Source organism: Moschus berezovskii, chromosome 25 (genome assembly GCF_049115385.1).
Source record: "Moschus berezovskii isolate FMDL1 chromosome 25, NW_MosBer_1.0, whole genome shotgun sequence".
Taxonomy (NCBI): domain Eukaryota; kingdom Metazoa; phylum Chordata; class Mammalia; order Artiodactyla; family Moschidae; genus Moschus; species Moschus berezovskii.
The window spans coordinates 10,593,791-10,613,700 of NC_142484.1; the positions used below are offsets into that span (position 1 = coordinate 10,593,791).

Here is a 19,910-nt window from a genome sequence, read left to right on the forward strand (position 1 = left end):
TACAGTGCTTGCTGACCCAAGGCAGGCCCAGGCCAGCACACCTCCCCACCAGCTCCAGGTGAAGCCAGCCCAGCTGAGCGAACTCGGTGTGAGCCAGTCCAGCTCCGTCACCAAAGGCAGCCCCCTCCAAGTTCGCAAAGCAGGGGATGAGGAGTCCCCCCTCCCTCCAAGACCACAGACCCCAGGAGAAGAACCATGGCAGGGAGAAGGGAGCACGGGGGACTGAGGTGATGAAGAACGGAGTGAGGGGGGTGGGTCCCCAAGCTCCTCAGAGAGACAGAGGCTGTGGTTGTGCATTAGTGGGGCTGGAACGATCTAGGTTGGATGAAGGAAAGCCTTTCCCACCGATGAGCAAGGAGGCAGGGAGAGGCCAGGAAGCCCTGAAGCCCACTGTCCGTGGTCCAGGCCAGGGGCTGCTTAGGAGCCAATTGCCCCTCGACCCCGGGTTTTCCCTTCCTTCCTTCCTTCCTCCAGCCTCAACAGTCTTGGGATCTCACTGCTGCTGTCACACAACTCTGACCATCTGAGTGAGGGGTCTGAGGTCCAGAGAGGTCCAGGGGCTGGATAGCAGTCATCCAGCACAGCCGCCCGTGGTGGCTCAGGCCCCCCAGCACACAGACGAGAGGCCCCCTCCCGCCCCACTCCAGACTGGCACCCAGCTGTGACAGGCTGCAGGTCAGGAGACGGGATCCCACCCAGCTCTGCCACCACGGCTGCCCTGAGTGAGCCCGCCCCATCGCCTCCTCCTCCTGCCTCAGCAGCCCCCTCTCAGAAGTGAGGGGACCCCAGCTGCATTTCCACAGGGCCCCAGGACTCCCGAGAGACAACACATGCCTAACCTCTGGCCTGGGTGCAGCTGGCAAAGATGATGGTCAAGCCCCTTCCCCCAGCTCCGGCCCGAGTTCCTCATCTCTGAGCTGGAGGGTGGGGCAGGTCCCGCTGGAGGCACCGGGAACCAGGAGTGGCATCAGGAGCAGGCAGGGACATGGACCGGCCTCCGAGTACAGGGTGCTCAACGAGGTGACAGCTTCCCTTCAGCCTTGGAATGAGCAGCCCAGAGAGGGTGAGGGGCTTTCCCAAGACACACAGTGCCAGCCACAGCCCCAGTCCAACGCTGGGGGTACTGACCTACCCTTGGACCGATAAAGCGGGGAGCATAGCGCCTGGTATGAGCCTCCCAGAGGAGAGCAATCACAGTCCAGGCTGCAGGCACTGTCCTAGACCCACTTTATCTAATCCCCACGGAAACCCTGAGAGGCAGGTACAACGCCTACAGCTGTGTTCCCATTCTACAGATGGGAAGGTGGAGGCACAAAGAGGTTCAGGGACAGGACCAGGAGAAGGCTAAGGATAGACTCACAGCCCACCTCAGTGAATGCAGAGACCCACATGGGCCCCAGGGGCTGCCCAATATGCTGGCAGCGGGGGCTGGAGACCTAGGTGGGAGAGGATGCCTCTCCATACACACACCCAGGCTGCGGGAGAAACTGAGGCCCAGAGGAGGGCTCGGTGAAAAGGAAGAAGGTGGGAGAAAAAGGGCAGGCAGCCTGGGTAGGGCGGGGCCAGCCCCGGTTAATAATTCAGTTAATGATTTCTTCTCCCCATCCTTATCAAGCGGTCAAAGTCCAAGGGCAGCAGCCAATCAGCTGCCCCCGCTGGGCAGTTACCCAGTGGCCTCTGCTGCCAGGGCCCCCAGTCCTGCAAGGAGTCAGGGAGCATGGGCCAGGTCCCCAGGAGGGGGCCATTCTGCCCAAAGCAGCCTATCTTTCCCCTCAACACCCTGCTTGGCTCTGCCTAAGAACCCCAGGGCCCCTTTGCCCAGGCCCCCAGACTCAGGAGAGGCCTTGGGGTCGGCAGGCTGGAAGCAGCCTGCTCCGCTCCTCTGCGCTGAACCAGGCCCCCAACCCTGCCTCTGTTCACACAGCCATTGTCGCTTCCACCTCCTGCCCCCTCCCATCCCGTGCGGCCCTGTGCTGGGTGCTAGGAACAGGGGGATGAGTCAGGTTCCCCCTCCACGCGCACCTCCCCCCCACCAGCTACCTACCACTTCCCCTCCAGCTGGGGTCAGGACCTAGGGAGGTGGGGCTGGGACAGGAGTCCTCCAGAGGGGCTCTGGGCAGACCCAGGAGGCACCCCATCTCATCCCCTTGAGAGTCAGGGGTCTGGTGGTCTCCCCCACCCACCGACTTCCCGGGGTACACTGCAGACAGGTGGACTCGGGCACAGTGCCTGGTCACATCTCAGCCCCAGACTCCCGTCCAGGGTGGGTCCACAAGTGGTCAGTTGGGCTCCCCGGGGGCCTCCTCTGCAGGCAGAGGGGTTGGTCCCCATGGGAAGGCCACCCTCCCTCCCCAAGGCCCTGGTGACGGGGCGTGCTGAGGCCTGGGTACCAGCTCTGGTTCACTCGGGCTGAACCCCTTCTCTCGGAGCCACAGTTTTGGACTCTGGGGAAAGCTGGCCAATGCCATCCCTCCCCTTCCCCATCTCAGAGCTCATCTGGGGTTGGTGAGGAGCCCGGCGCTTCCTCCCCCCATGTCCAGTGTATATGTCCTATTGCAAGGTCAAGAGTTTGCCATTGTTTGGTGGCTAAAAAGAATCATACTGGAAGCCCCTGCTCTGGTTCAGCCTACCTGCCTACCCCAGACAGGTAGGGGACATGAAGCCAGAGAAGGGAAGTCACCAGCCCAAGCTACCCATCAGGTCTGGAAGGAGTGAAAACCGGCTCCCACCTCCAATCCTAGCAGGGCTCTAGAGGCCAGGGGAGGCACCCCAACCTCTCTGGGTGGCCTCTCCAGCACATGCTGGCAGCTCAGCTCCGCTCAGTCACTTCCTCCATACCCACTGGCTTTCTGAGGGCTGACCGCTGTTCACTCACACCCCATGTGTCCCTGAAGCCAGGGGCCAGCACCCTCCGCCTTCTGAAACATCCCTCTTCTCCAGGGCTGGAGGAGAAGGCTCAGCAGAGCCCAGGGCAGCATCCAGACCTTCTCTGCCGCCCACTCCTGTCTTAGGGGTCCAGAGAGGGCGACACAGCTCTCAGCGGCCGAGCCCACCCCACAACCTCTAAGACCCTATAGGGATCCTCCGACGCCTGGCCCTGGCCCTGACCAGCTCTGGGAGCCCCAGGCCCCAGCCGGTCAATGCGATGAGGAGGACACCAGCCACTGCGTCCCGGTTACCTGCTGGGAGCCAGTGCATCGTGCCCGGAGGGTCCGCTTTCCGCAGGCCCTGTGCCCACGGGTCTGGGCGGCCGTAGCCTCCCTCTAGGGGATTAGCAAGGCGGTCACGGGGGCCCGGCTGTACCAGCCTCGAGGGGGCCGCCCTGTCCCAGCCTCCCACCTGAGGCTCAAAGCGCCTTAGCCTCCAGCCCCCCACCCTGGGGCCGGGTACAGCCTGGCCCCCCCACCCTGTGCAGGCAGGACCCAGGACACACGCCTGATGTGCCTGGAGAGGGGGCCATGTCACACGAGGGGCCTGGGCACGCCCTGCCCCCTTCAGTCAAGCCCTCTCCCGTCTCCAAGCCCAGAGCTGAAAGCACCGACCCTGTGCCTATGTACCCACTGTCCTGAGGGGTGACCACAGCCAAGCAGTACCCTGGATGAGAGCTCAGGCGTCCGCCAGCCCCAAGGGACATACGCACCGCGACTCCTCCCCCCCGGAAAAACACATCCACCACCGCTGCCCACACTTCCACTCATGACCACACTCGCCAGCACCCCCCACCCCCCCATGGGCTCCCTAACACCCACACTGAGTCCCCCACGTGCCACTGCCCACCAGATTCCCGGCCAGGCCTTTCCCACCCAAGCTGCCCAGGAGACCCCAGCCCTCAGCGCCTGCCCCACCTTCCCCCCATCGCAGGCTCTGGGAGCACTTTTCCAGCCCCTGGCTCCCTCCACAGACATTCTTGAGTCTCCTCTTATCTCTCTGGAGGGAGCAGCACAGCCTCCCCGCCAGGCCAGCCGCATGGCTGAGCTGTGGCGTCAGCCCCCACCCCCACCCCCCACCCACGGCCAGGAGGGAAAGTTTGGCTCCGGAGACAGGGAGCCTGGGCCAGCCAGGCCCACCCCTCTGCCCAGGCCCAGGGTCCTGGGGGAGGAGGCACGAGAATATCTGCAGGAAGCAAGGGGGTCTGGCTTGTGAGTCATCGGGACATCTGGCACGCTCAGGGCACCCCCAAAAGCTCCCAAGCAAGGACGAGTGTCCCCTTCCTACCTCCCCAGGGTCTCCATAAAGCCCCTCAAGGCTCCTAAAGGATGAACAGGAGCTGGGGAGGACCAGAGCCCCTGGGACCGACGGGGAAATGTCAGGACCCTCAAATGGCCCATCCACTCAGGATCAACCACTCAACCTAGTCCCAACCTGACTTCTTGGATCTGGGGCTGCTGGGGGTCCCAAAAACTGCAGTGGGGAGGCCTGAGGCTTGGGGATGCCCTTACCTGGGTTGTTTAGCAAGCTTTCTTCCTGTCTGTGACTTCCGGCTGGGGGGAAGCAAGCAGAGTGGACAAAGGCTCCCACCCTCACCCCCGGAAGTCACAGAGAGAAACTGAGTCACAGAAAGGCCTTCCTTGCTCCCTCACAGGACTCCAAAGGGATCTGGGCGCTGGGCTTGAAACCTGGGCCCTAATTCCCTGCCCTGTGTGCCCTGTAGGCCAACCGCAACTCGCCAGGGGCAGGTTCATACTGATGGAAGGTTCTGGATCATCGAGTTTTGCATTCTGAAAGCACTGAGGTGCAGGGTATGGGCTCAGGGACTGGGGAGCGGGTAGAGGCAGAGGGTGGGCCGCCGAGGTGGGTGGAGAGGGACACAAAAGCACCCAGAAGATCTGGCTAGATGTTCCAGCAAGGGTCTGAGAAACTGGGGGGTGTCAGTCTGCACCTGGCCCCCTCCCCCCACTCTGTCCCTTCCCTCCTGAACTCAGCACCCGGGAGGGGGACAGCTTGGAGGAGGGGTGGAGGCTACTCAGGAAAAGGGGAGAGGAGTTGGCGAGATGAAGGTGCAGCGCCCCCAAAAGCACTGCTCAGGAGTGGGGAGCGGGCAGAAGAAAACACTGCAGGGTGTGTGTAGATCGCAGCCCTGGCCAGGGTCCTGTAGGGTCAAGGTGAGGAGCAGAGGTCACTCCTGGGACAGGGGTGCTGTCTGAGGGGGCTGAACTCCAGGCACAGGTGTGAGACACAGCCCAGAGGACCCTCGGGGGGTTGGCAGGAGGCAGCGAGAGGTCTCAGAGGGTGGAGGTGGCTAACGCGGTGGGGGTGGCGGGAGCAGGGCGGGGGGTGATGCCAACTTCAAGAAATTTCCAGCCCAAGGAGAGCATTGGAGGTTGGGGGGGGAATCCCGCCCACAGAGGAATGCTGGGGAGGGGTACCCCAGCCCCTAGTAAGGGAGGGGTAGCTGCTTCCAGGGGAAGTTCAGCCGTGGGGGAGGGGGTGGCCTTGGAGAAGGTGGGTGATGGTCTCCCCGTCTTGATGGGGGCTCCTAGGCTCCCGGAAGCACCGTGGGGCAGGTCCCAGCTCCTAGGAGTCAGGCTAGAGGGAGCGGGAGCAGGGTGCCAACCTGAAAGGCACGGCAGGGCGCCTGGGTCCTTAGGCGGGGGTCCCAGGCTATGGGAGGCACGCTGGGGTGCCAGCCTAAGAGGCATGGAAGACCCCCAGAAGGCGTGCTGGGGACTCCAGCCTAGAGGGGGTTCCGGCGAAGCACAGAGACGGTCCCCGGGGCCGGGAAGTGTCAGAACTGAGAGGGGACTGCGGGTCCTGGAAGGCGTGGAGGGCTGAGTAGGCACGGGACGAGCTCCGAGGAAGTTGTGTGGGGGGGACAGGGAGGGGAGCCCAAGTTCAGCAGAGTGCGAATTAACCAGCAGGAGACGGGGGAGGCCCCGCCCGCGGCAGGCGCTCCGCGGGGGCCCGGCGTGGCGAAAGCACGGCCAGAGGTCCCCGTCCCCAGGCAGCCCGGGTTGGGGGCTCCCAGCGCCGGAGGGTCGCCGGCCCCGCCGGCCCCGCGCGGTCCCTCACCTTCGAAGAAGCGCTGCAGCGCCTCCGTCTCGTCCACCACCTCCATGTCCGGCCTGCCCGGCGCGCACTCCGCCCCGGCCCCGCTACAGCCCGGCCCGGGGGCGCGGCACCGCCGGCGCGGCCAGCGCGACAGTCCCGGCTCGGCGCGCGCTGCCGTCCCGCCCGGCCCGCCGCCGCGCTCGCCCCCCGCGCCGCCCTGGCCCGGCCCCCGCCCGCCCCGCACGCGCCCCGCCCGCCGGCCGCGCGCCGCGCCCCCTGCCGGCCGGCCCAGCCCCGCGCCGGGCAGCGCCGCGCCGCGCCTCCAGGGGGCGCTCGGCGCGGGGCCTCCTAATCGAGCTGGGGGGTCGCTGCGCCGCCAGACCCCTGGGCTGCGGGAGGCCGCGACCCCCGCAGCCCTCGCCTGCCCCTGGGGTGAGAAGACAGCGGGCTTCTCAGTCTTAGATGTTCAGAACCAAACCTCAGGGATAGCCCCCGTTTCCTCTGCTGACCCACTGCCCATCTCAGCAATAATAACTTACATTTCTCAAATATTCGTTAGGGGCCAGGCCCACCCTGAGTGCTCTACGGGGATTATCTCTGAGTACCCTACCAAAGAGAGACTGCTATGTGATTTTACAGATGGGAACACTGAGGCTTAGTGAAGTTCGGTACCGTCTGAGGAAGTCTGCCCTGTACAACCTTGCAGTATGGGGGAATCCCTCTCTGTCTTCCATCAGGGTCGCTGCCAGCCACATCTGGCCACCGAGCACTTGAAAAGTGGCTGTTGAGACTGGGAAACTGACTTCTCAATTTTTAGCCAATTTTAGTTAGTTCAAATTTAAATAGCTATGTGTAGCTGCGGTATTGAACAGTCCAGGTCTCACGCTTTCAAAGTGATTAGGGTCAAAGGCACCATCAGAGCCAGGTCCTGGCTGACCTGGGAAACTGCCCCCTCTGTCATCCAGGAGGGTCCCGAGTGAATCCACCAGCCTTCTCTCTCCGTCTCCATCTATGTGAGCGCCTCTCATTTCTTTTTTGCCAAACAGCACAGCCTCTCTCCCCACTGATCTCCTCTATAACCCTCCCTATCACTCCTTTTGTCTATTTTTATTATTTATTTATTTATTCTTTGGCCATGCCACACAGCATGTGGGATCTTAGTTCCCCAACTAGGGATGGAACCCCCCCAACCCCCATACCCCTGCACTGGAAAGCACAGTCTTAAACACTGGACTGCCAGGGCAGTCACCGAAATCACTCTTTTTAAAATGTAAATCAGATCATGTCACTTCTTTCCTAAAACCTGGGGTTTCCCTTTGCATTCAAAACATTATCTAGGTCCATCCATGCTGCTGCAAATGGCATTATATATGTGTATGTATAACTGATAGGCTTCCTAGTTGGTGCTAGTGATAAAGAACCCACCTGTCAATGCAGGAGAATTAAGAGACATGGGTTCGATCCCTGGCTCGGGAAGATCCCCTGGAAGAGGAAATGGCAACCCACTCCAGTATTCTTGCCTGGAGAATCCCATGGAGAGAGGATCCTGGTGGGCTACGGTCCATAGGGTTGCAAAGAGTCAGACATGACTAAACAACTTAGCACACATACACAGGTATAACTGATTCACTTTGCTACACAGCAGAAACCAACACAGCATTGTAAATCAACTATACTCCAATAAAAATTTAAAAAACAAAAAACAATATCTAAACTCCCGCCCTGGTTTCCAAGGTCGAGTATGACCTGCTCCTGCCTGTAACGCTGCCCTCATCTCCTACTTTTCTCTCCATTGCTAAGTCACAGCCGCCGAAAGTCCTCTTTGCCATCACTCAAACATGCCAGACTCACACCTGCCACAGGGCCTAGGCACATGCTGTTCCATCTGTCTGCAATGTAGGTTCCCCTGAGCTGGTTCCTTCGGAGTAGTAAGTCTCAGCTCGCTCATCACCTCACTGGCCATCCTCTTGAAGGCAATTTCCCCCGTGTGTGTGAGTGCTAAGTTGCTCAGTTGTGTCCAACTCTTTGCAACTCCATGAACTGTAGCCCACAGGCTCCTCTGTCCACGGGATTCTCCAGGCAAGAATACTGGAGTGGATTGCCGTGCCCCCTTTCAGGGGATCTTCCCGAGCCGGGGATTGAATCCGCATCTCTTACAGTCTCCTGCATTGGCAGGCGGGTTCTTTACCACTAGGACCACCTGGGAAGCCCAGCTCCCCTACCCAGCCTTTCTTTCTCACCACGTGAAAGGTTTGTATCTACTCTTTGTTACCGGTCTTCTCCTCGCTCAAGAATGAAAGCTCTATGAGGGTAAGGGTTTTTTCTGGCTTGGTCAGTGCTCTAACTTCAGCATCAAGAATGCTACTTGGCACACAGTAGGTGCTCAAAATATGAATAGATGTGATGAATGAATGACTGGAGGGTGGTGTCTTCAAACTGCAGAATCTTAGAACCCTGAAACCTCGGAAGCAGGGAATTCTGGAGTCCTGGACCCGGAGAATCATTTCACTACAGAGGGGCTCTGCTCACAGCCTCCCTGGGTCCTCAGACACAGCATGGGGGCTGGAAAAAAATCCACCCCACTCCAGCACTGTTTTGTTGTTGGTGTTCAGTTGCTAAGTCGTGTTCTACTCTTTGCGACCCCATGGACTATAGCATGCCAGGCTTCCTTGTCTTTCACTATTTTCCAGAGCTTGCTCAAACTCATGTCCATTGAGTCAATGACACCATCCAACCATCTCACCCCCTGTCAACCCCTTCTCCTCCTGCCTTCTATCTTTCCCAACATCGGGGGCCTTTCCAGGAAGTCAGTTCTTTGCATCAGGTAGCCAATGTATTGGAGCTTCAGCCTCAGCATCAGTCCTGGAAGTGACTATTCAGGCTTTGTTTCCTCGGCACTGATCGACAGATGACAAAACTGAGACAGAGGCCAAGGAGGGGGTGGTGGGAGGACTCACTGGCACATCAAGATGCCAGTCTAGCCAACCCACCGTGGCCCCTCAGAGGACAGTGGGGGTGGGGGGCAAGCTGGGCTGCCGGGTGGGGGTGGCAGTGAGAGCCTGCACAGCAGTTCCCACCCAGGCCACCCTCCTCCTCCTCCCCAGCCTTGGTGGGGGTGGGGGGGCCAGCCGGGGCCTGAGCCCCAGATGTGGCCCAGTCAGCAGGCCCGTGGTGGCCCGCCGAGGAGGGTCAATGCCACGACAGTTCTGGGGCTGGGGGAGGGGGTGCCCAGGCCGGCGGGCGACTCACAATGAGGTTTTGTCCCCCGGGGGCCGCTCTCAGAGCTGTAGCTCTTAGATATATAGAAATGGATTTTGCTGGAGGCCCCAGCTGTGTGTGCTGACCAGCGCTCCCCCCGCAGGAGCCCGACTGAGGGAGGGAGAGGGCCACACTGAGACGCCTATTCTTTTCCAGCTGATACACCCCAGAGGTTTTTCCCCCTCTGCAGCCTCCCTTAAGACAATTGTTATTCTCTGCTCTGCCCCCTCCCCAGCCCGGGTCAGGCCACGCCCCGCGGACAAAGTAGACACCCGCCTACGCGGAGTGATTTTTTTTTAAATGAATTTATTTTAGGAGTTGCCCAGGACCGCCTGGAAAATCAGCTTCTTTATAAGCCTCCCCCATCCGCAGGTCTGCCTGCCACATCCCACGTGGTGCCCAAAAAGTCTACCGTTCAAAGGCGGTCCCCATCCGTGAGCAATGCCTTGCCCTGGCAGTGGGTGGGTGGAGCTATGCGTATTTTGTCCCCAGCACCCAAGTCCTCAGGCTGGGTTGTTGGGTCTCTGCGGCGTAAGCCTTGAAGATGCATGCGGTGGGATGGGGCTTCCTGTTCATCTCGTGGGAGCTGGCCTCGCTCAGCTGTCTCCCCTGACTCCACTAAACCACTGAGCGAGGGAGCAGTGGTCCCCCAGGATCTTCGTCTCTGTGCTGGGGCAGTAGGGTGGCTGAAAGGTCCCAAACTCCAGGGCTCAGTGAAGAGTCAAGGCTGCCACCCTCCAACTCCATAATGAAGGAGGTTGAGGCTGGTGAGGGAGCCCCAGAGAGCCTTGAGTAAGCAGGACCTTGAGGGAACCCATCCATGGCGAGGAGTCCCTGCCAGTAAGTACCCCCTCCTCACCATGCCACACAAGTGAGGGACCGAGATTTCTGTGCTGGCCCGGCAGACATAGCTGTCCCTGGGGCTGGCTCAGCCATTCTGCAAGGCCCGTCCTCTGCACCTTCATCTCTGAGTCAGCCCATTATTCCCACCTCACGGTGTAGGTAAAGTACCAGGGAGGTGATTGATAAATGAGGCTTTCTCTGATTCCAGGTCAGTTCCCAGAGCCCAGCGCTGGCCCTTGAGGGGGGCAGTCAGGTCAGGGAGAGGCGGCCACTCAGCAGGCAACATTGGGGAAAGGGAGGCAGGGACATGAGGGTTAATGAGTAACGGGCTGGAGGTTGGCCCAGGGGAGGGTGGAGTGCTGTGGACAGAACCCTCCCTACTGCAGCCTGCAGGACTCCGGGCCTCATGTGGACTCACACAGTCCTTGGCACCTGCCCACCTTGCAGAGGAAGAGAGGAGGGCCCAAAGGGTGGTAAGCATGAACCCAGGGAGTCAGCAAGCGAGGCGTCCCTCTCGAGCAAGCAGGGTCACCTCTCTCCTACCTCCCTCCCAACTGAGACGGGACAGGCCATTGGGGGCCGAGCTGGGTCTGGGAGGCGAGGTGCTGCTCCAGGCCTTCCCCCAGTTGCTCCTCATGAGAGCCTCTCCCCATTCCACACTCTGGCTGTGTGACCTCAGGCAAGTCACAGAAACTCTCTGATCCTCAGCTTCTGCTTCTGCTCCCCTGATAGGATAATTTGCAAACCAAATGAGACCACAAGGTGTGAAGAACCTCTGAAGACCATTAGGCGAGTGTGGAGGCCACTCCAGAGCTGGGAAGGCCTGGATTTTAGTCCTAGATCTGTCCCTGGGCCTGAGTGCCCTTGAGAAGTTTTCCACCTTCATGTAGCCTCAGTTTCCTCTGTTCAAAGAGGCCCGGGGAAGACAGAACCACTCTGTCACTCTCCCCAACCCCTCAGTCTGCACTCAGAACTGGGAGGGTGGGCAGCGTGGGGAGGGGAAGGTCCAGGTCTGGTCAGACCTTGGCTGGGTCAGTGTCTGGGCGGCACTGGTGCAGGTCCCCTTGGGATTGGCTGGAGGAACAGCGCCATCTGCTGTGTGGAGGGGGCAGACCTGGGCACTGGGCTGGCAGGAGGCCTGGCCGCCTGCCTACCCTGGCCTTGCAGCCGCTCCTCAGGCCTCTGGCCTGGGCCAGGCTGGAAGGGGGTCCCTGGGCCTGACCAGGTCTTTTGCACCCTCCCTAGGGACGGTGGGCTAGGAGGTCTCCATGATGGTAGACCCCAAGTTCCTGTCTGAGTGCTGCCAAGGCGGGCTTCCCTGGTGGCTCAGACAGTAAAGAACCTGCCTGCAACGTGGGAGACCCAGGTTCGATCCCTGGGTCAGGAAGATCCTCTGGAGAAGGGAATGGCAACCCACTTGCCTGGAGAATCCCATGGACAGGGGAGCCTGGCAGGCTACAGTCCATGGCATCACAGAGTTGGACACGACTGAGCGACTAGACACTTTCACAGTAAAGCCCTCAGCAAAGACTTCCAGTGGCCCCTACATTCCAGTGCTACCCAGATCGGGGGGTTTCAGTGCCCTTACCAACCGGCCACCCCCTACCCCTGGCTTTCAGCAGTCAGGGTGGGGGGAAGGGCAGGCACGGTCAGAACTGCTTGGTTCCCCATCCTCTCTGGTCTTGGGCAGTTCCCTTACCCTCTCTGGGTCCCAGATCCCTCAGGGGGAGGAAAGGGCCCTAACGAGGTCAGACAGATCCCTTGGCATGTGTCTGACACAGGCAGGGCCCAACAAGGAGCTGACCCCATTCAAACGGGGCTTCAAGGGTTTTCTGGTCTCTCATTGCGACTCCAAGGATGGTCCTGGACCAGGGCATTGACAGCGGTGACAGCCGACCTTGGGGGGGTCCCCTCCCACCACTCTACCACTGAGATCCACCCCCACCCAACCTGCGGGAAAGAGAGGTCACTCCAGGCGGCCAGCGTGCTTCTACATCCAGTTTATACACAGCTCTATACAATATACAGAAACCTTTATATACAGATATATTTATAGAATAAGCTATATTAATTTCTCTTTTTACAGCAATATTAGTTTGGATCTTTCATACATTAGGTACAAAAAAAGTCATGGGAGGATGGCACGAACAGTGCATGAATGTCTGTGGGGCCCAGCTCTCACTACTGATTGCATATGGAGGTCGCCCAGGCCCCTGGGAGGACGGGCCGGTGCCGTCCGGGAGACCTTGTGCTGCAGGTCTGGGGGACAGAGTGGGGGGTCGGTCTGAGCCGAGCTGGGCTGAGGGGGGTGGCTCAGACCCCCCCGAGTGTGGTGCGTGGAGGAAGGGAGACACACGCAGCAGGCCCATCCTCCGGGGGCGAGGTGGGGAGGGCTGACCCGGGGGCGTCCAGGGCTGAGTCCGAGCCTGCCCCAGTCCCAAGCCTGCAGCCCTGTGCGGCTGCAGCCTCAGGGGCAGGGAGTCTGTCCCTGATGGCTCAGTCCTGGGCATGGGGGGGCACCACGCCCCCTCAGAAGTCCCAGGCCCACCCGGGTGGAGGAGGAATTGAAAGGCCAGATCCCAAGCCCCCCTACTATTGGCTGGGGTGCTAGTTGGAACTTTACTCTGATTTATGATGTGTCGTTTTTGTTTTTTAAACTCTAAGAGCCACTGATTCCGTCTTGCTTCTGTGCAGGGGGGGCGTGGGGGGCAGCCAGCAGGGGCAGGAGATTGATGAGGGTGGGCTCACAGAGGGCAAGGGAGGCCCAGCTCCCAGGTCTCTGTGCCCACGTGGCAGGGTGGGCAGGGGTCCCGGATGCCAGTGATTGTGAGATGGGGGTCCAGGTGAGGGAAGGCCGAGGCGACCCAGGGAGGCCATGGGTGGGCCCAGAGTAGGGGGGACCATGCCTCCGAGGAGATGAAGGCACAGCAGGCGGTCAACGCCTCGGCACATGCCCGTCTTCCAAACCAGGGGTCGGAGTGGCCAGCGAGACGAGGGGGACAATGTGTCAGAAGCTGAGCTCGTCCCGGGGCCCCTGCTGCATGGCGCCCCTTGTGTTCGCTGCCTGCTGTCTCGGCAGGACGGGGTGGGGGCAGAGGACAGGCAGGGTGGGGAGGGTGCCCCAGCCACCCCCGACCCTGTCCTCAGGGACGGCGCACACGCATGCACATACACACACCCCCCACCCCAGCATGCACCACCCCCCTGCTGGGCCTCCAGGGACAGGCAGGGTCTCCACCCCATCCCGCATGCTTCCCCAACCTAGCAGGGAAGGAGCCCCTCTAGTGGAGGCTGTGCAGGCCTCAGGCTAAGCCCCTGGCCCTCCCGGGTCTCTAGCCAGTTCCCACAATACCCTCTACTCTTGGCCCCACTTCCTGACAACAGGACATGGCAGGTGGGAGAGGAGAGAGCCCAGCTCCCAGGAGAGAGCCCAGGGCGGGGGGCAAGGAGCGGGAGCTGCAGGGAGTGGAGGCTTGTTTGGTTTCAGATCCCAGGGCCTGGGGTGCTGAGGCCTGGGGGAGGTGATTAAAAGTGGGGGGCATTGGTGGGGCCTTCCTTCTGCTCCAGGCACTGGCTCTGCAACCAGGGCTTGTCATACCTGTGCCCTCCACCCTTTGAGTGGCCAGGATCCTGGGGGTAGAAGGCAGACCAGGAAGGAACGGGCTGGAGGGGCAGGCAGGCCTGGGTACCCGGGACCCATCGACAGAGGGATCACCGTGAGGGACATCAAGCAGAGATGGATGGGCCACCTCCAGGCCCCATGGCTGCCTTGGGCCCTGTGGATGCTGGCCCCTGCCTGCTTAGAAAGGGGCGGCTGAACACACAATTGCAAGGGCAAGGGGGGCTTGCAAGCCCAGGACACATCCTGAGCCCAGCCCAGCAGCTTCTGTAAACATACACGGCACTGCGGGCCACCTTGGTTGGGGGGGGGTCACCCCCACGGGGCTGGCCAGCAGGCACCAGATCTCGGGGTGGCCAGGGCAGATGCCGGCCTGGACCACAGATGAGAATATGTGGGGAGGGGGCCGCTCTCCATCTCGGCCCTGGGAGAGCAGCCAGAGGGCAGTGATGGGGAGTCAGCATACTCATGGCCTGTCCCGGAATAGGGGGTGCCAGGATGCCCCTGTTGCGGGGCAGTCAGGCTGGGAGGGCAGAGTGTGGCCCTGTGCCCCCCACTCCCAGCAGGCTGTCCCTGCAGCCTCCTCCCTGCTCCACGGCCCTCCCTGTTATTCCCTATCTGGAGGGCCCAGATCCCAGCTGCCTTGGCTCCAGGGGGTCCTAAGCTGAGGTAGGGAGGCAGACCCCCCAGCTCAGCAGCAGTGCTGAACGCCTGAGGCAACACTGGCCTGGGAGGGGGCTCTCCCCAAAGCCGCCCAGCCTGAGGGGCAGCCACCAGGAGCCTGAAGGAGCCATCTGCTCTGGCCTGGGCCACGGTCGGTAGCCACTCCTGGGTGCTGCTAGCGTGCCGAGATGACCAGGTCGTCCTGCTTGGTGGGGCTGGCCCCGTGGCCAGCCGGGGTAGAAGTCCGGACCTTGTCCACTGCCAGGCACTCCTGACTGCTGAGGCCCGTGGGGGTGAGGTCCATGAGCTCGCCCGAGGAGCTGAGTGGGAAGGAGGGTGACAGAGAGATGCCCGAGGAGGGGTCGGCCGAGCCGGCGAAGAGCCGCGGGGGCTTGGGCACCAGATTGGGCTCGAACTGGGCTCGGAGCAGGATCTCCTGCTGGCTGGGGGACTTGGGGCCCTCGGCATAGTCGCTGGTGGGGCTCTCGGGCACCACCATGCAGTAGAGGTCCTGGAAGGAACTGCTCTTGCTGTCCAAGTTGAAGAGGCTGTCGATGAACTCGGCGAACTCCAGCACCTGCGGGCTGGGCGAGTCCCCCAGGCGCCCCTCCTGCAGCGCCAGCTCTCCGCTGCGGGGGGCTGCCCCTCCGCCCCCTTCCTCCGGCTCCTCGTTGGCCGCCGCGCTGGGGGGCCGCTCGGGGGTGACGCCCCCGCTGCCCAGGGCGGCCTCCAGGGGCTGCGTGTCCTGCGAGTGCTTGGACAGGCTGTCGGCCGCCAGCAGCTCGGTGCGCGAGCTCAGGGACGGGTTCTCCTCGGGGATGGCAGGGTCGATGTAGAAGAGGTGGCCCTCGTCGCGCTCCAGCACGGCGTGGAGGCTGGGCGAGCCGCGGATGCTGCGGAAGCCGGAGGAGCGGCGCGAGTCGAAGCTGTACAGCGACTCCGTGTCCGACAGGCTCTCCATGGTGGCCAGCGGCGCCCGCCGCGCCTGCAGCTCGGCCGCCAGCCGCTCCTGGGTGGACAGCAGCAGCAGCTCCACCGGGTCCTGGCGGGCCGCCGAGGCAGCGGCCACGGGCGAGAGCAGCCGCCCCTCCGAGAAGCCCTCCAGGCTCATCTCAGACTGGGACTTGCTCCTGCAGCGGGGGAGGGAAGGGCGAGACTCAGAGGGGCGGGGAGACCCACCCCCAGCTCCTCTGGCTGGAGGGAACTTGGGGAGGGGAGGAGGGGAAGGTAGTTGAACGGTCTGGGGACAGGGAACGCTCATTTTTAAAACCAGCTCAGGAGACCCCAAGATAGAAAACAGGAGGGTCGACGCAGGGCTGAGCAGGGCAGCGGTGGTGGTGGGGGGCACTGGTGCCATTGTACCGACCAGGAGACTGAGGCCAAGAGAGACTGGCTGCCCCACGTCCCTGGAGGCAGAGGAGAAGGACAGAGAGGGAAGGAGGGAAGGAGGGAGGGAGGCGGCGCAGCTGAGAGCCGCATCCACCGGGTCCAGCACCCAGAGGGAGTCCCTTCCAAGCTGCTGTCACTTCCTTCCTCACCCTGGGGTCCCTCCCACCTTTCCCAGGGGGTGTAGCCCTCTGCGGGATGGGGCCCTGGAGCCCTGGGCTCCGCACACCGGCCTTCAGGGAGTGACTGAAGGACCAGGGATGCGGAGGCAGTGGTTACAGTGGCTGCACGGACACTGGCTCCCCAGTCTGGTCAGCAGCAGGGAGAGACATCCAGGTGTGCCCACCAAGGGCCGGGAAGTGGCCAGCACCCTTCTCAACAGCCTTGGGGCCAGACTTGTCACCTGGACCCAGGACCTGGGAAGGAAGGGTCCCAGAGAGGAAGGAGGAGCCCCACTCGCCTCAAGAGCTACTGCCTCAGAGCCCCCAAAGAGTGTGCATGAATGCGGGGTGTGTGCGCACACTTCTGTTTCTGTGTGCAGCATGCATACCAGGTGGTTGCATGTCAGCCAGTCCAGGTATCTGAGTGGCTGGGTCTGGGCACAGTGCATCCCTCATTTACATGCATGGCTGCCTGTGCTAGCATAGCATACAAGTGTGCTGGCTGCTGTCTTGGTGTGTGTCCTATATGTGAGTCTGTACGCGGCTCTGTACACTCAGAGCTACTATCTGTGAACACAAGTACATACACATGTAAGCTTTAATACATGATGCAAAGAGCCGACTCACTGAAAAAGACCCTGATGCTGGGAAAGATTGAGGGCAGGAGGAGAAGGGGACAACAGAGGATGAGATGGTCGGATGGCATCACCAACTCAATGGACACGAGTTTGAGCAAGCTCCGGGAGATGGTGAAGGACAGGGAAGCCTGGCGTGCTGCAGTCCACGGGGTCACAAAGAGCCGGACACGACTGAGCGACTCAACAACGACAGATGTGTGTGTTTCTGTGTAAGCGCACAGGCGTCCGCCCATTTGGGTCTAAATGGCTAATGAGTGAACCTGTGTTTGTGACTGGGGGTGTATGCAACCCTCAACACCCACTGGCCCGTGTGGGCTTCGGTGGTGGCAGGGTGAGAGGCAGCGGGGGGCAGAGCAGGAGCAATCTCAAACAGGGGGGCAATCCCTCCTGTGCACATGGACAGAGCTGAGTGGACATCCGAGGGCCCAGGGTGTAAATATGAAGGTTCACAAGCATTCACGCTGTGAGGGCACTCTCTGGGGTGGGGAACAGCACTGACCTGACGCTGCTGTTTCGGTGGTCTGTGGCAGGCAGCTCCAGGGCCAGGCCAGCGGGCACAGGTGGCCCCGTGGGCAGCGGCTGCTGCTGGAAGATGAGCTCGGGGGTCAGGTCCACCTCTGTGGGGCTCACCATGACCTTCGCAGCGGACAGCAGGGCGGTCTTCCCCTTGTTGTAGTTCTCTAGCACCTGGGGATGGGACAGGGAGGCGGGCAGTGGCCGAGGGGTGACAATCATGTGTGGGCGCGGGGTGGCAGGCCAGGCCTCTCAGGCCCAACAGACCTTCATGGGGTCAGCAGGGCCCATTCTCCTTCCTACCAGGTCCCTGCTCCTCCAGGAAGGCCAGGGACGGGCCCTATGATGGAGTCTCGTCCCACACACAGGCCAGATTGGAGCTTCCCTGTGGTCGGCGGTTCCATGGCCAGGAGATGGCCAAGGCAGCCCCGGCTTGGCTGTGTATCTGCCCAGCGCCAGGTGGCTTTGGGGTTTCTGAGCCCAGCCTGGCTCAGGGACAGGTCCTCACGCATCTTCTAGACCCTACCACCCCAGGACCATGCAGTGGTGTGGACAGAGTGGGGGTGTGGGGGCCAGGACATGAAGGGGCTCCATGGCCCTCTGGGTGTCCAGGGAGCGCACGCTTCTGAGTGTTGCTGCTCCCTTGTGCATGATGTGGGGGTGGGCCCAGCCAGCGGGGGCGGGGGTGGGCCGCAACTCACCTTGTTGAGCCCCTCCATGACCACGTAGGGGAGGTGCTCGTGCAGCATGGCCGGCGAGATGATCACCTCGTTGAAGGCCTTGTTGTCACCCCAGATGGCGAAGTAGGTAGGCTCCTCCTGCTCGCAGCAGCTGAGGGGCACAGGGGCCAGAGGGAAGCAGGGGGCAGCCTGGCCTTAGCCCCCAGGCCCCTGGTCCTACTCTCGGCCCGGGGTGGATCTGGAGACCCCTTGCCTGGCCGGGCTGCGTCCCTGGGTTCCTCGCTCCCCACCCATGCCAGGAACGTCTTTGCCAAACGGAGCCAGAGAGGCTGACCTGGGGCCTCAGTCCTGACCCTCACAGAGCCTTTGATTAGTTGTGGTCTCGGCCTTTGCTGCTCCACCCTGGGGCAGGGTCCCGGCTCACAGCCCAGCCCTCTGAGAGCGCGGAGTGGGGGGATCGAGGTGGGAGAAGCCTCTCTGATGCCCCTCTTCCCCTCTCCTGCCCCCACCAGCTGACTGCCAGCTGATCCCAGCAGTGATGCCAACTGACAGCTGAAGTGTGGGCCAGCCAGAGCCTTAGGGTGACCCTCCAGGGCATTTGCTTTTAAATGGACGCAAGTAGGGAGAGCTAGCCTGGTGGAACACTAGAGAAGAGCTGACGCTGGGGGCATGGGCTGGCCAGTCATTCCACGTTCAGGGCCCAAGGCTGGGGCAGCCCCATGGTGAAAGCCCTGGGCCATCACTGCCCAGCCTTTGCCCCCTGCCCCGAGGGTGACCATCCCCTGCCCCGGCTGCCTCCCGGTGGCCTGGGTCCCAGGCAGCACCTACCAGCACTGCTCCGCGGGGTGGTTGTGGACCACGTGGATGATGCGGCCGGGGGGATAGAGGGGAGTGCTGGCCGACAGGGCAATGGTCAGGTCGCTGGGGTGAGTCCAGAGCCGCGTGCTGGCCAGGGTGGTCACCTCCACCTCCTCGGGCAGCTCTGACTTGGGGATGCATTTGGTGGCCCCCACAATGATTCGCCACTGTAGGGATAGGGCAGAGGCAGGGTCAGGGCTGAGCAGGGCTGGCCAGCTGGGGAAGTGCTCAGAAGGAGGGTTTACAGGTGATGGGGGAGCTGGGAGGGGGCAGGGGAAGGGTAGCGCCCACTGAAGAGTCAGGGGCTGGAGTGCTTGGCAGCCACGATGGCCAAAAGGTGCCAAGGACAGCTGGCATGAGGTGGCTGAATTTTGGGGCTGCAAGACCAGTCAACCCCTTGTGGAGCGATGGGAAACAGGCCCAGTGAAGGAAGGGGATTTGCTATAGGCTGTAAGTCAGAGGCAGAACAGACCCTGAAGCTCAGGCCAGCTGCACCCACTCGGCCATGTCAGTGTCAGGTCCCCCCTCCTGGGCCAGACGAGTGCCTGGTTCCACATCCTGGAACCAGGCTCCTCCTAAGGCTCTGCTGTTGCCCACCCTGGCACCTGGTACCTGGCCCAGCGCCCTGCCTGCCAGAGGGTCCTGGGCACCAAGGCTGGGAACGGTCCCACCTGGGCTGAGAGAGTGAGTGGAGTGAGGGCCAGCCTGGGGGCACAGAGGCCCTGCCTGCCTTGGGGTGCCTGGCTGCAGCCTGCCCACCTTTGGCTTAGCACGTTGAATGCCAGCTTGCTACAGGAGGAGCCCCCAGTGTCCCGCCCTACACGGGCCTGAGTGGGGGGGTTAGGAAGTGCTGGCCCTCTCCTCTCAGCTTCAGGCAAAAGCAGAACCCACTGCCCCAGGTCCCCTCTGCAGGTGACCTCCAGCCTCCCTGAGCCTGGGGGATCGCAGTGGGCTTTGGAGGAGGACTTCCAGTCACAAGGGACCACTGAACCTTGGGACTGCTTTGGCCTGACTGTAGGTGGCTCTGGGCCCAGGGGCCAGGACTCAGGAGTCCTCAGCTCTATTCCTGACTGTGTTATAATTGGCTGTGTGAGCAAAAGTGAGTCCCTTGCCCACTGTGGGGCTCAGTTTCCCCATCTGCCCAAGGACAGGCAGGGGGCAGCTGGGGGGAGTGCAGAGATGCTGAGAGTCTAACAGCCTGAGGTCCCTGAGACACCAGCCACATCCCAGTCTGGCCTCCCGCGGCGGGCGCCTCCTGTGCTTTGCGCTGAGGGACCCATGGGCCAGAAGGTCGGGGAGACTA

The 19,910-nt window shown here is 61.9% G+C and overlaps 2 protein-coding genes across 13 annotated transcripts in view; both read right to left on the reverse strand.

Moving 5' to 3' along the window:
- The window catches only part of MYRF (myelin regulatory factor), a 32,664-nt gene extending 26,505 nt beyond the window's left edge, over positions 1-6,159 (reverse strand). For all 10 annotated transcript variants that reach the window (XR_016036334.1, XM_088832116.1, XM_055415777.2 and 7 more), the window contains exon 1: positions 6,010-6,159. Coding sequence is in view for 9 of the 10 variants with exons in the window: in XM_088832116.1 (XP_088688242.1) it covers positions 6,010-6,055 (46 nt within the window). In the remaining variant the exon portion in view is untranslated. The remainder of the gene's footprint in view (positions 1-6,009) is intronic.
- A 5,915-nt stretch (positions 6,160-12,074) lies between these two features.
- The window catches only part of DAGLA (diacylglycerol lipase alpha), a 66,194-nt gene continuing 58,358 nt past the window's right edge, over positions 12,075-19,910 (reverse strand). For all 3 annotated transcript variants that reach the window (XM_055415781.2, XM_055415783.2, XM_055415780.2), the window contains 4 exons: positions 18,578-18,774; positions 17,771-17,900; positions 17,056-17,243; positions 12,075-15,501 (listed from right to left, as the gene is read on the reverse strand). In XM_055415781.2, coding sequence (XP_055271756.2) covers positions 14,547-15,501; positions 17,056-17,243; positions 17,771-17,900; positions 18,578-18,774 — 1,470 coding nt within the window. In that variant the 3' untranslated portion in view covers positions 12,075-14,546. The remainder of the gene's footprint in view (positions 15,502-17,055; positions 17,244-17,770; positions 17,901-18,577; positions 18,775-19,910) is intronic.